Source organism: Halichoeres trimaculatus, unplaced genomic scaffold (genome assembly GCF_033239565.1).
Source record: "Halichoeres trimaculatus isolate MK-OKI-2021-1 unplaced genomic scaffold, fHalTri1.1 fHalTri1_scaffold_17, whole genome shotgun sequence".
Lineage (NCBI taxonomy): Eukaryota > Metazoa > Chordata > Actinopteri > Labriformes > Labridae > Halichoeres > Halichoeres trimaculatus.
The window spans coordinates 31,481,144-31,493,325 of NW_027437195.1; the positions used below are offsets into that span (position 1 = coordinate 31,481,144).

Consider the following 12,182-nt stretch of genomic DNA (forward strand, 5'->3'; position numbering starts at 1 on the left):
TGAGACAAACGCTCGGTGCTTCCTGCAGAAAAACCAAAGTAACACGCTGAAGGAGGAGGAGGAAGTCTGATTCAGTCATCGCTTGTTCCCTTCGAGTTGAATCAATACTGCCACCTGGTGGACACATCAAGTTTTCAATGACAAAAATCCATCAGGTTCATACGGAGGAGGACGAGGGCCACTGGAAAAAAAAAGGGTTAATTTTTTTATTTTTAAATGATCATTCTAATATTAAATTCATAATTCTGACTTTTTTTTTTAAAGAAATTATGACTTTGATCTGATAATAATAATAATGATATAACAAAAAAAGCTTGACCAAAAAAAAAAAAAAAAGGGAAAAAAAACAAAATTACGCCCTTATTTTTTTTCACTTGTTATTCTGAGATTAATTCCAGACTTTTTTCTTAAAATTATGACTTTGTTCTCAAAATAATAAAAGTAACAAAAAATAATAACCACAAAATAATAAGGCCAAAAAACTCTTTCTGAAAAAATCAACTGTAAAAATTACCGATTTTTTTTCTATTGTGCTGAGATTAAAGTTTGAATTCTGACTTTTTCTTAGAATAGTTATAACAAAAAATGCTTGACCCAAAAAAAAAGAAAAAAAAAATGGAAAACACAATTATGTTTTAGCTTTTAACCACTTGCTATTGTGTGATTAAATTCAGACTTTTCTCTTAAAATTATGACTTTTCTCTCAGAATAATAATAATCATAATAAAAAAAAATCATAATTATTATAGTAAAACAACAAAAATCAGGCCAAAACATTGTCTTTCTGAAAAAAAGCAACTGGAAAAATTACTGATGTGCTGAGATAACAGTTTGAAATCTGACTTTTTTCTTGGAAGTCTGATATTTTTTCCCAAAATTCAGACTTTTTCTCAGAATAATTAAAACAAAAAATGCCTGACTTAAAAAAAAAAAAAAGGTCTTACCTTTTTTTTTTTTTACCTTTTTATTCGGAGATTAGGGACAGATTTAATTTTTTTTCTCTCAGAAATCTGACTGTAATGTCAGAATAATAATGATTTAAAAAAATGGACTTAAATTAGTTTTTTTTTTGCCGATGGCCCTAATCCTCTTCTGTAGTTTACTTTATGATGGAAATACACAGTTTGTTTTTGCCCCCATGAAAACAATAAAACACACTTTCCTGTGCACAGAGAGAGGAAGCTGATTGCACGTCTGCCGGCTCGAGAGCACGTCGTTTCATCTCCAGCAGCCGAACACTTCCTCTGCTCTCAGCGCAGGGCTGAAAAATCTCTGCTTGTTTTCAAACACTGGATGAACGTGGTCTTCACCTGATCAGGGTTTTGTTGAATCACATTATTCTGGCAGAATCCAGCTCCTGCTACTACAGACCAGAAAAGTGAGAGTGCAAACAGACGCCTTCACAGAAAATGAGGAATCATCACGTCCTCACGCCAACGTGAAGCTGGGAATGCTCGATATCTTCCTGACTGAGCGAGCACGAGGCCGGCGCTTCAGATTTCATCTAACACGTGGGGAAAAGTAACCACTCAGTACAATCAGAATCAATAAATTAAAAAACAGCATCTTCTCTTCATCTCATGTCATCACATCTAAAACACATTCAGTTTCTAAGCGACCACGCGTCTGTCTGTGGTCCCCACGCGGTCCGAGTTCACTGAGCTACTGTGGAGTATAAAAACGTGGTCCTGAAGACTTCTGGGACCAGCCTGACGTTTGGGTGCTCGCGTTCCTGAGAGACAAACAGCTGCTTTCTGTGTTCACGTTTGGAGGAGCACAGAGTCAGGCCGGCTCGCTTCGTGTCAGAGTGTGTGTGTGTGTGTGTGTGTGTGTGTGTGTGTGTGTGTGTGTGTGTGTGTGTGTCTGATATGACTACTCGCTGAACTCTGAAGTGGCAGTCGAATAATCTGAATGACGGTGGATCTACAGCACGCTCTGATTCCCTTCCTGTGGTTTCCTGAAACATGTGGAGGAGAAACGGGGAGTGTGGTCTCCTCTGAGGAGGCGCTGTCAGTGATGAGGAGTCAGGAGGAGCCCAGCATAGGCCGGGGCTCCTCTCTGAGGGTGAGCAGGAGGGTTTGGCACGTCTCGCCTCTCAGTGAATGAAATGATTTCCAGAGGGAAGAATAAACGTGAATCTGTCCTACTCATGGTTTGGCAGTGGTGGAGTGGCGTCGGGCCAAGGCAACACTTCCAAAAAGTGCGAAAGCTCAAGTAGACGAGTCAGCTGAGTGCGCCGCACACGCTGGGCGGTCCTCAGAGTCCCCTCAGGTCTGCAGGGTCGAACTCTGTACACGGCAAGATGAGTATGGCCAGAAATGTGCTCACCAGTGCTTTACAACAACATGCATATAAGTAAAGGATCCTACCTACAGAGGAGGGAGGAGGAGGTGAGCTGTGAGGAGGAGGAGGAGGAGGAGGAGGAGGAGGAGGAGGAGGAGGAGCCCAGAGAGACGCAAAACATATCTGTGAGTCAGGCTGGAGGAGGGGGGGGGTGCTCATGGTGTGCAGTGCAGTTACTGTCAAGAGGAGGAGACGCTCTTGCTGTGGTCCCCGAGGAGGGGGGCGGGGCCTGTCCAGGCGCGGTACACCAGCACGAGCCCGAGGCCCAGCGCCCACGTGCGGACAGGAGACAGGAAGAAGGCCATGGGGCCGTACGTCTCCAGGAGGAAGTAGCAGGAGTGGGCCTGCCAGGAGAGCAGCAGCAGCATGAAGACGTGGACCACCAGAGTCCGCCAGCGGCAGCCCGGCCGCAGGAAGTGGGATCGGAAGGTGTTGCCGCGGCAACGGTGGTGAAGGCTCCAGCACAGGTAGGAGGTGAGGGGCATGTTGAAGAAGAGCAGCTACGGGACAGGAAATGATCAGCACACACGCCTCCATCACCTCCATCACCTCCAACAGGCGGGTTTCACAGACTCTTTCTCACCTGAACAACTCCGACCACGTAGGTGAGGCTGCCCTCCAGGAAGTGTCCGTCGATGAAGACCCCAAAGGCGAAGCAGGCACCGCTGTGGCCGTCGATCATCTCGCCGATGAACCACGGACCTGAGAGGAGGAGGAGGGACAGACGTCAAGCAGAGAACCTCACGCTCAGAGCGTGTTTCAGGGGCGGAGCGGCCGACCCACCTAAGGCCGTGCACAGGTTGAAGAGCAGCAGAGAGTAGAAGAAGGAGTCGACGGAGCTGACCAGGTGCAGCGCCATGCAGGCCTGAGAGTACACTCCTGTGGATGACACGTCACAGCTGTAACACCTGTCTGCAGACTCCAGCGTCACCTGTTCCCCCCATCGCCCCGCCTCACCTCTCCTGGAGGGAACGCCCAGGAACCTGAACGCCAGCAGCACGCCCACGTTCAGCAGCATGACGCAGACGAAGGCCACGCGGCCCAGGATGTAGTGGTCTGTGAGGAGGATGAAGGACTGCACGAAGCCGAAGCTCGGGGTCAGGTCGTCCTCCAGAGTGAAGTGCTGCTCCCGCACTGACGACCGGCCCGCCGCGTCCTGACACACACACACACACACACACACACACACACACACACACACACACACACACACACACACACACACACACACACACACACACACACAGAGTCCCATTCAGACCCATAAAATCTTCAACCCTCCAAACAGGTTTCAGACTCAGAGGACGGACAGCAGCGCACTGACCTCCACTTTCACTCTGATGGCGTGCAGTCCGGTGAGGTAGAGAGACGGGTCCCACAGCAGCACGTACAGAGGACCTCCAGCTGGGTCACACTCCCCCAGAGGCTCCCCGTCCACGCTGACGTGCACGGTGGTGATCGGTGCCTCTGAGAAGGCCAGGATCCTTTAGAGACAGAGGTCATTCGTTTATTTAGCTTCAGAAAGAGCTGAGAGCGCCACCCAGAGGACGCCGAGTTAGAAATCACCCCTGTCAGAACTGGAAGCGTCGTCTAACCCCACACATCAGACTGAGGCTCTGCAGCCTCATACGGCTCCTTATAGCTTTAAATTATAATTAGTGAAACACAGAATTTTTATTTGATATTTTTTTACAGCTCTGGGAAGATAACTACATCTACAAAAAGACTAATCTGGAAGAAAATACAGATTTTAATTCTGTGTGGATGTACTTTTTTTTTGCAAGTTAACATATTTATTCCTCAATATATACACTTGAAATGTTGTGTTCATGTCCAGCGTGGAAAATCGCCTACTATTTTGCTCCCTGAAGGTTACAAGGATGCATTTAGGTACCTAAACATGGAACCTTTTAATTTTTTACGAACTGGTACCCAGTACCTATAAAAGTACCTAACTAGGAACTCATCCATTTTATTAAACAACATAAAATGATGAGTTGAGCAAAAATATCGATATGTGTAATCAAATTCAAGAATTTTTTTTAAAAAAATTGAAATTTTGAAAAATGTTATAAATTTCAATTTTCTATTTGTTGAAATTTTTTGCAAATTTCCTTTTTTTTTTTTTTGCAAATTTATTTTTTTTCCCCTTAATTTGTGCATTTTTTAAAATTAAAAGCCTTTAAATTTTTTTGCAGTTTTTTGTAATTTTTGGACATTTTAAAATCTTTTGAATATTTGCAAAAAAAGTTTTTGAAATTTCAAAATTTTTGAAAAATATTCAAATTTCCTTTAAACACAAATGCCTGTACCAGTACTGGTACAGGCATTTTTCCGGTGGTAAAAAATATCAATTCGTTTGTACCCATCCCTATTAGCAAACAACTAAAAATGATGAGTTGAGCAAAATTATCAATATGTGTAATCAAATTCAAGTATTATTTTTTAAATAATTGAAATTGTGAAAAATGTATTAAATTTAATTTTTTTTAATTGTTGAAATTTTCAGCAAATTTTCATTTTTTTTTGCAAATTTATTTATTTTTTTCTCTTAATTTGTGCCTTTTTTAATGAAAAACTCTTTTGAATTTTTTGTAATTTTTTTATTTTCTGTTTTAGAATCTTTGAACATTTGCCAATTTTTTTTAATCATTGGCAAATTTCTTTAAAATTAAAAAAAACCTAGGCATTACACGTTTAATTTTAGAAATTTAAAAAACTTTTTTTGGCACAATTATTTCTCAGATTTTTAATTGTTGAAATTTTCAGCAAATTTTCAATTTTTTTGCAAATTTATTTATTTTTTTCTCTTAATTTGTGCATTTTTTTAATGAAAAACTCTTTTGAATTTTTTGTTTTTTTTTTATTTTCTGTTTTATAATCTTTGAACATTTGCCAATTTTTTTTTTAATCGTTGGCAAATTTCTTTAAAATTAAAAAAACGTAGGCATTACACGTTTAATCTTAGAAATTTAAAAAACTTTTTTTGGCACAATTATTTCTTAGATTTTACCCATATTCAGAATTTAATTCACTTTATCTTTAATGTGACGAAAGTAGATTTTGTGGCTCCTGAATGAGCTGAGGCTAAACGGCTCCTCTTAAATCAAAGTTTTCAGACCCATCATCAGACGGTTACAGGAACAAATGAAGCTTATTTCAGTCTGATGAGTCTGACGCTGATGTTATAAAAATATCAGGGACATGTATATGTGTGTATGTGTGTGTGTGTGTTGTGTGTGTGTTGTGTGTGTGTGTGTGTGTGTGTGTGAAGGACATCAGAGGAGCGCGGCATGCTGGGAGCATGTGTGGCAGAGCCGCGGCGAGCCTCAGGGATCAACAAACACAGAGCGGGCACCTGATGTGAGTCGACCTTCGTATCCGACCCAGCGGCTCCACTCCGGGGTGCAGGTACTGCGCCTCCTTGGGGTTGGTGATGAGCACTGCAGGCCACTGCTCGAACTTCAGGTCGGAGAAACTCAGTAGGTCGTGATCGAAGGCCAGGACTCGGTACCTGGAGACAGATTCAGGTCGCTTTAGAGACGTATTGTTTTGGACTAGACTGATCCTTCATGACACCATGATATGACCCAGTTATGTACAATCAGTATAATCTGAAACAATTAACTCATCCAAATCCAATTAAGACGGAGCCCTGCCCATCCTGAGTCTCTGAGCGGATGGTCATCACACTGCTCGTAATCTCATGTTTTCCAACAACGCTCAGAGGAAATCAGATCATCCTAAAGACTAACGTCATAAACATCAGTCCCAGCCCGTCTTTGGAGACTGATTAAGACCTGAACACGCCCCCAGAGACACCTGAGAGGCTGGGGGAGTCAGAAAACACAGGTACCTTCATCCACCTTTCCTCCTCCTCCTTACCTGCGGTTGTCCATCCAGTCTCCCAGCTCCAGCTCCAGCGTCCCTTGGGGGTGTCGGCTGTGGAGGACGGGCATCAGGCCGCCCAGCGTGTGCAGGTGGCCGCACAGGTACGCCACGGCAGATCTGAAATCAGACATCCAGCGTGGAGTGAATGTGAGCAAGGAGGGGCTGTTAATCTGAGGATTGTCTGACGTGCAGGTCAAAGAGGGTGAAACACACGCCCAACAAAAAGCAGGTTTATCTCCTCGCTACGAGCTCCTCTTACCTCATCACGTCCCGAACTCCAGGGGAAGGGGAGACTACGGTGGAGGTGGTGTAGTGGCCAAACCAGATCGACTGGTTGCTTTTCAGACTCTCAGCTCTGAACGTGTCCAGCAGGTCCATCTGAGTCTGTCAGTGACGACAGAAACACCGAGGTGAGACGTCATCGTTTCACCGTCTGTTAGCTTTAATCACATTTTTTAAATGTTTTGAGGCATTATTATGCTTTTATCGGCGAAATGGGGAAGTTAAACTTTACTTTAAGGATTTTAGCCCCCTACATGGGGCGCATAGCTACAGGACTAAAGCAGCGCCACCTGTTGGTGTCCTTTCCTTATGTGTATCCTTCTGTGTGTCCAGAGATCCTACATGTAACCACGGTTGCATTGTTTACACATGATATCAGCTGTTAGCAGCCTGTAGCGTGCCAATGCTAACCGGTGCTAGGCCCATTGTTCCCTGTGAGCTGAGGAGAAGCAGGCCAGGACGCCGTGCTGGTGCTGCGCTGTGAGCTAATAAGCTATCGACCTGCCCTTCTATCCATCATGGGGAAAGTAGATCTATCTCCAATAAGATGGACAAGCTAACCATGCTAATCTGGCACCAGAGGGAATACCAGAGGGCAGAGTAGCATCATGCTATTCACAGACATGGCCACATTGTTTACATGTGAAATCAGCTATAAGCAGCCTTTAGCATGTCAATGTTAACTGGTGCTAGGCCGGATGTTTCCCACAAGGTGAGGAGAAGGAGGTGAGGACGACGTGCTGGTTCTCAGGTGTGAGCTAAGAAGTGACGACATGGACCTGTCCTTCCATCCATCGTTATTGGGAACGTAAGATCTATCTCCAATAAGATGGACGAGCTAGCTGTGCTAACCCAGCAACAGAGGGAATACCAGAGGGCAGAGTAGCATCATGCTATTCACAGACATGGCTAACAGAGCTAACAGCAGACACCAAGGCCACATGTGAAGAGCTTCACCTGCTGTGAGCAGACAGGATCCAGGAGACAGAGACTGAACAGACTGCTGAAGAAGCTCAGTCCTGGACCCTGTGGAGGAAGTGGACTGGAGACTGATGGTTTGCACTTTATACTCTCTTTTATTGCTGCAGCGACTGAATTTCCTCTCGGGGGTTCATAAAGTACATTCTATTCTATTCTTTTCTATTCTATCCTATTCTATTCTTTTCTATTCGACTCTGATCAGAAACGGGGTCTGCAGCCTGACCTGTGTCAAACCTGGACCTGCAGCCGTACCTGGTTCAGTATCCCAAAGAAATTGTATGGCCTCTTGGGTCCTGGAGTCAGAGTGGCGTCCGCGCAGACGAAGGAGTAGTTTCCAAAGGGAGTTTTGTGAACGTAGTGGAAGGAGCCGACTTTCTGATTGGCCGAGTATTTCCTTAAAGAGGGGGAAGGAGGAAGAAGAGCCAGCGTGAGCGTCTGAGGTCTGGGACGGAGCCAGCAGCTCCTCTCCTCTCCACTGATACAGCCCTCAGATAATTTAAAGCTTTTTAAACACATCGATAAATACAGCAGGCTCAGGAGGAGACAGGCTGCGTCTCGCAAAGGATGACCACAGCATTAAAAATATTAGGCAGATGAAAGATGCTTCAGCTTTAACGGAAGCAGCAATAAAACACAATTTGTGTCAGAAGACGAGAAGAAAGACGGCGTCTTCGTGTAGTTTCTATTTCTGTCCTCAGGAGGCGCAGATCACCTGGATTACTGTCAGTAAATAGGGTTTCAGAAGTTACTACGTGATCTCAGAGCAGACGGTTACTGACCGGTAATAGTTGTTGGTGCTGTCCAGGGACATTATGTTGAAGGCATCTGTCAGAGAAAGGAAAAGGACAGAGACATTAATCAGAGTAAATCTATAAGTGAGTCGTGATTCATCCATGTCCCATACAACAACCCCCCCTCCCCGATCAGAGCACCACATCATCTCCTGCTGATCAATAAGAGCTGTCAGAGAAACTCCAGATCACATAACGAGCTTTCTGTATCTGACACTTCCCACTATCTCCTTTCACGTCTAATAGCCTGGGATCCAATAACAGAGGAGCGAGAGCAGCATTACAGAGGAGGGGCAGAGCGACTTCCCGTGCGATGCTAAAAAGCACCGCAGTTAATGGACTCTTCAGAGATCTTAATAGTGTACTGGCTGCTGTGGGTGGGAGCTCTGGATGAGATAACAGAGAGCTGAGCTTTATTACCGTGATTCCCACGGATGTCTATCCACCGCGTCCGCTCCATCACGCGGGACCTCTTCAGGACGTTGTGGTAGGCCTGCCACTCCACCTCATGCTGCAGGGAGCCCACCTTACTCTCTGTCTTAGCATCCGTCAGGTCCCCTGTGGAGAAGAGGAGGGAGGAGGAGACACATGTGGATCAGCCTGTCCTGTAGGGACCACACCCACAGACTGCCTTTCAGGAGTAGTTTCTGTACCTGTTGCCAGCACCAGAGCAGGTTTGATGGCTTCAACTGTGTCAGTGCAGAACTTCTCAAAGTCTGGGATGCGTCTGGGGTCGTGGAAGCGGCTGATGTGGATGTCGGACACCTTAAAGCAGACATGAAGAGCTCAGTCAGAGACAAACAGGACACAGGAGCAGGGGCGTAGCTACAATTAGGCAAACACAGGCAGTTGCCTGGGGCCCCAAGATTCCCAGGGGCCCCCAAAGCATCTCTTAAAAACTGATTTATGAAGTTCTCTTCAACTGAAAGCATTTCTTTTTTCTAAATCTTACTTCACATGCTTCAAAATCCATCAAAGGCTTAATCTGTGATGATGGTTTTGGCTCCTCCCCCTCCCTTCTTATTCAATGGGCTATTCCATGTTACAACACATCTGAACATTTGATTCAGGAAGAAAGTGGTAAAAACACTTTTTACATTTTTTTCTTCTTTTCAACCAAGTGTGAAATAAAACCAATGTTGCTCTGAGATCTGAGATAAACATATCAGACTTTTAGGATTTTAAGGACTTTATCTAGCCCAGGAAACAGGATCATTTTCTCTAAATCAAACTTTTGGAGTTGGTGATAAACATTATTGTATAAATCTCTTTTTTTGGAAACATAACTCACTGGACAGGGGGTCAAATAAAAATACATTCACTTTAAAATAATAGAACCAAAAAGTATGGTAACTGTAAATATCACCTCTTTCAGTAGATTGTTTTCCAGTTTGATGTTGTGCTTGATATTTACATATTTTTTCTTTACTAAATTATTTTTTTCAATATTTACCTATTGTAATGTTTTTCACTTCATCCTTTCTTGTTTGTTCCTGTTACTCTGTAAATTCCCCACTGTGGGACAAATAAGCTGTCAATGGACCATAAAAGATTTCAAATCCAGGACAAAGTGGACTAAATGATGGATTCACTTTTTTCTAAATCAAACTAAAGTACAGAACTTGAGGAAATGCATTTAGTTGTGTTAAGTTAGCATGTACAAGATTAGCACTGTCTCATGCCTTGATTCTGGGAAAGAGACAGTGGACCCAGGGAAGGCCAGTCTAGCTCTGAGGAAGAGGAGTTACAAGGACATGGAGGGCCCCACTGACTGGGTTTGCCTTGGGCCCCCAAACCACTAACTACGCCCCTGCACAGGAAGTGTCTGCTCTGCTCCTCTTTCTGCAGACAGCTGTGTCTGAGCTGTAAAACACTCACAGAGTAAAGTCTGACTCCACTGGAGATGGTCTGCTGAATCATTTCTACCTGACAATGACACACCTCAGTGGTCAGTGACCCCATTCAGTCAATCATTCAGAGAGGGTTCAGAGGGTGAGCAGCACAGCTAGCCTCAGTGAAACACACAGGTCTCCTCTGAGTCCTCCTGTCATATATGGAGCTGAGCAATGATCCCTGACACAGTCCAAACACAGACAGAGACCAGGACTGGATCCCTGAAACCCACCTGTATAAACCAGAATATGTTGCTCAACTCGCCGCCGGGGTACGGAGGAGAGCTCCCCGTGGACCCGTCTCCATCCGCCGGGTGCTGGACGCTGCGCTTGGGGTGCCAGGCCGTGTCATAGCTGTCCAGCACCCAGGAGGTGATGCACGCCAGGGCCAGTCCGAGGATCACCAGCACACCGAACAGCTTCAGCATCCTCCTGTAGTGGCGAGAGAGGGGGGGCAGGCTGCTGTCTGTCTGTCCCGGACAGAAAAGAGCTGGCTACTGGAGAAAGAGCTGAGGGAGCAGGAATCACACTAACATGAACTACAGGTACAAAGATCCCCCAGCTACATGACGGATCTATGGAGCTATGAGTCAGACCGTGTCTGTCGCTGCCATCGTGGCCCCCGGAGCTGCATCGATGTTCGGGTTCATTCAGGACTCCGATCAGCTGCTCCTCCGGCTCAGCAGGTGAGCTAACAGATAGCCACCTACAGCTACCAACACAGCGCTCTGATTGGACGGATACGGGCATCGGGAAACGTCACCAGCAGATATGTGTGCGGAAAGAGCTCCCACTCTGACACGTTTTCCGGGTACTGCAATCGCGCGCAATCTTCCCGCTTCTTAGATCGCGAGATGTAACGGGAACAACGCGGACCCTGCAGCGGTCAGAGGAGGAAGAAGAAAATGAAATTTAAAATTCAATCGATTAAAATGATTCATTTATGCTTAAAGTAAGAAATTAGGGACACAGACTTAAAACTGCCCTAAAGAGATGGAAATTCATGAAACATTTTGGGTGGCTAGCAACAAATTATTATTATTATTATTATTATTATTATTATTATTATTATTATTATTATTATTGTTATTATTATTATTGTTATGAAAGTATGTGAGTGTGTGTAGTGTATATGTTGTTTATGGATGTCTACATTGTGTTTTTACTTTCTTTTCCATGACGTATAACAAAGTCATGTAACAGACTTGATTCATACCCTGTTTGCTCAAAAGATTATGTAAAATAAAGTTCTTTTTTCTACGTTTTTATGTCTTATTTTTGATTTATATACTTGGAAACAACAGAACAAGAATTAAGGGCTACATAACTTTGCTACAGATGTGTATTTAGGGTCATTTCAGTTGTTTATTGAAATACACAGCTAGTTTCTAAGACTAAAAACAATGTTATAATAAATTTGTTGGTTAGATTATTTTTTCAGTATTGGGTTAAGTTACAGAATACATAGAAGACTCAATCACTCTCTCTCTTAAATAGTTGATTTCTGGATACATTTCATTTAAATACAATTTCAGCAAAAAAAAAAAAAAAAGTGGTTACACACCAAAAGATTTCATATCTAGGTGATGAATGCAGAAAGTGATGGAGTAGTTTTTTTTTCTTTACATATTTTATTTAAATATTTTTAATTTCCAAGGACAGTTGAGAGCTATTTAACTGCACCAGAAATATCTATGATCTAATTAAATAAGGAGTCTGAGCAGAAACAGAGTCAGAGCCTATGTTGGTTGACGTTGATCAATCTTTTTTTTTTTTTTCTTTTTTTTTTTTCTCATTATGACCTGGATAAAGAAAGTTTCACACATTCTGCTTCCACCTTTTTAAATAGGCCATCAGTGGCTGGATGTCGCCCCCCAGTGGTCTTCCTCGGAAATGTTTTTCAGACGATGGCCGCGTTCCAAACAAATCAGTGTCTCCTCCAACTAAATCAAAATACAATAGTTTGTAACATTATAAAAGTATGAGGTGTAAAACACGTGTT

At 43.8% G+C, this 12,182-nt stretch overlaps 1 protein-coding gene across 1 annotated transcript; it reads right to left on the reverse strand.

Annotated features, from left to right (window-relative positions):
* Nucleotides 1–1,085: 1,085 nt before the first annotated feature.
* Nucleotides 1,086–11,096, reverse strand: tmem62 (transmembrane protein 62). The gene is made up of 14 exons (XM_074692816.1): nt 10,777–11,096; nt 10,414–10,612; nt 8,942–9,053; nt 8,709–8,846; nt 8,277–8,322; nt 7,750–7,891; nt 6,494–6,618; nt 6,229–6,351; nt 5,702–5,857; nt 3,668–3,827; nt 3,301–3,499; nt 3,127–3,222; nt 2,927–3,045; nt 1,086–2,843 (listed from the first exon to the last, which is right to left on the reverse strand). Exons 1-14 carry the CDS (start codon nt 10,812–10,814, stop codon nt 2,523–2,525), a joined length of 1,974 nt encoding a protein of 657 aa, XP_074548917.1. The 5' UTR covers nt 10,815–11,096; the 3' UTR covers nt 1,086–2,522.
* Nucleotides 11,097–12,182: the final 1,086 nt, after the last annotated feature.

Coding starts and splice junctions, on each gene's coding strand:
- tmem62 (XM_074692816.1), bottom strand. CDS start 10,814: ATGCAGCTCCGGGGGCCACGATGGCAGCGACAGACACG. Junction 10,613..10,776: donor CGATGGCAGCGACAGACACG/GTCTGACTCATA, acceptor TCGCCACTACAG/GAGGATGCTGAAGCTGTTCG. Junction 9,054..10,413: donor ACATATTCTGGTTTATACAG/GTGGGTTTCAGG, acceptor GTCTGCTTTAAG/GTGTCCGACATCCACATCAG.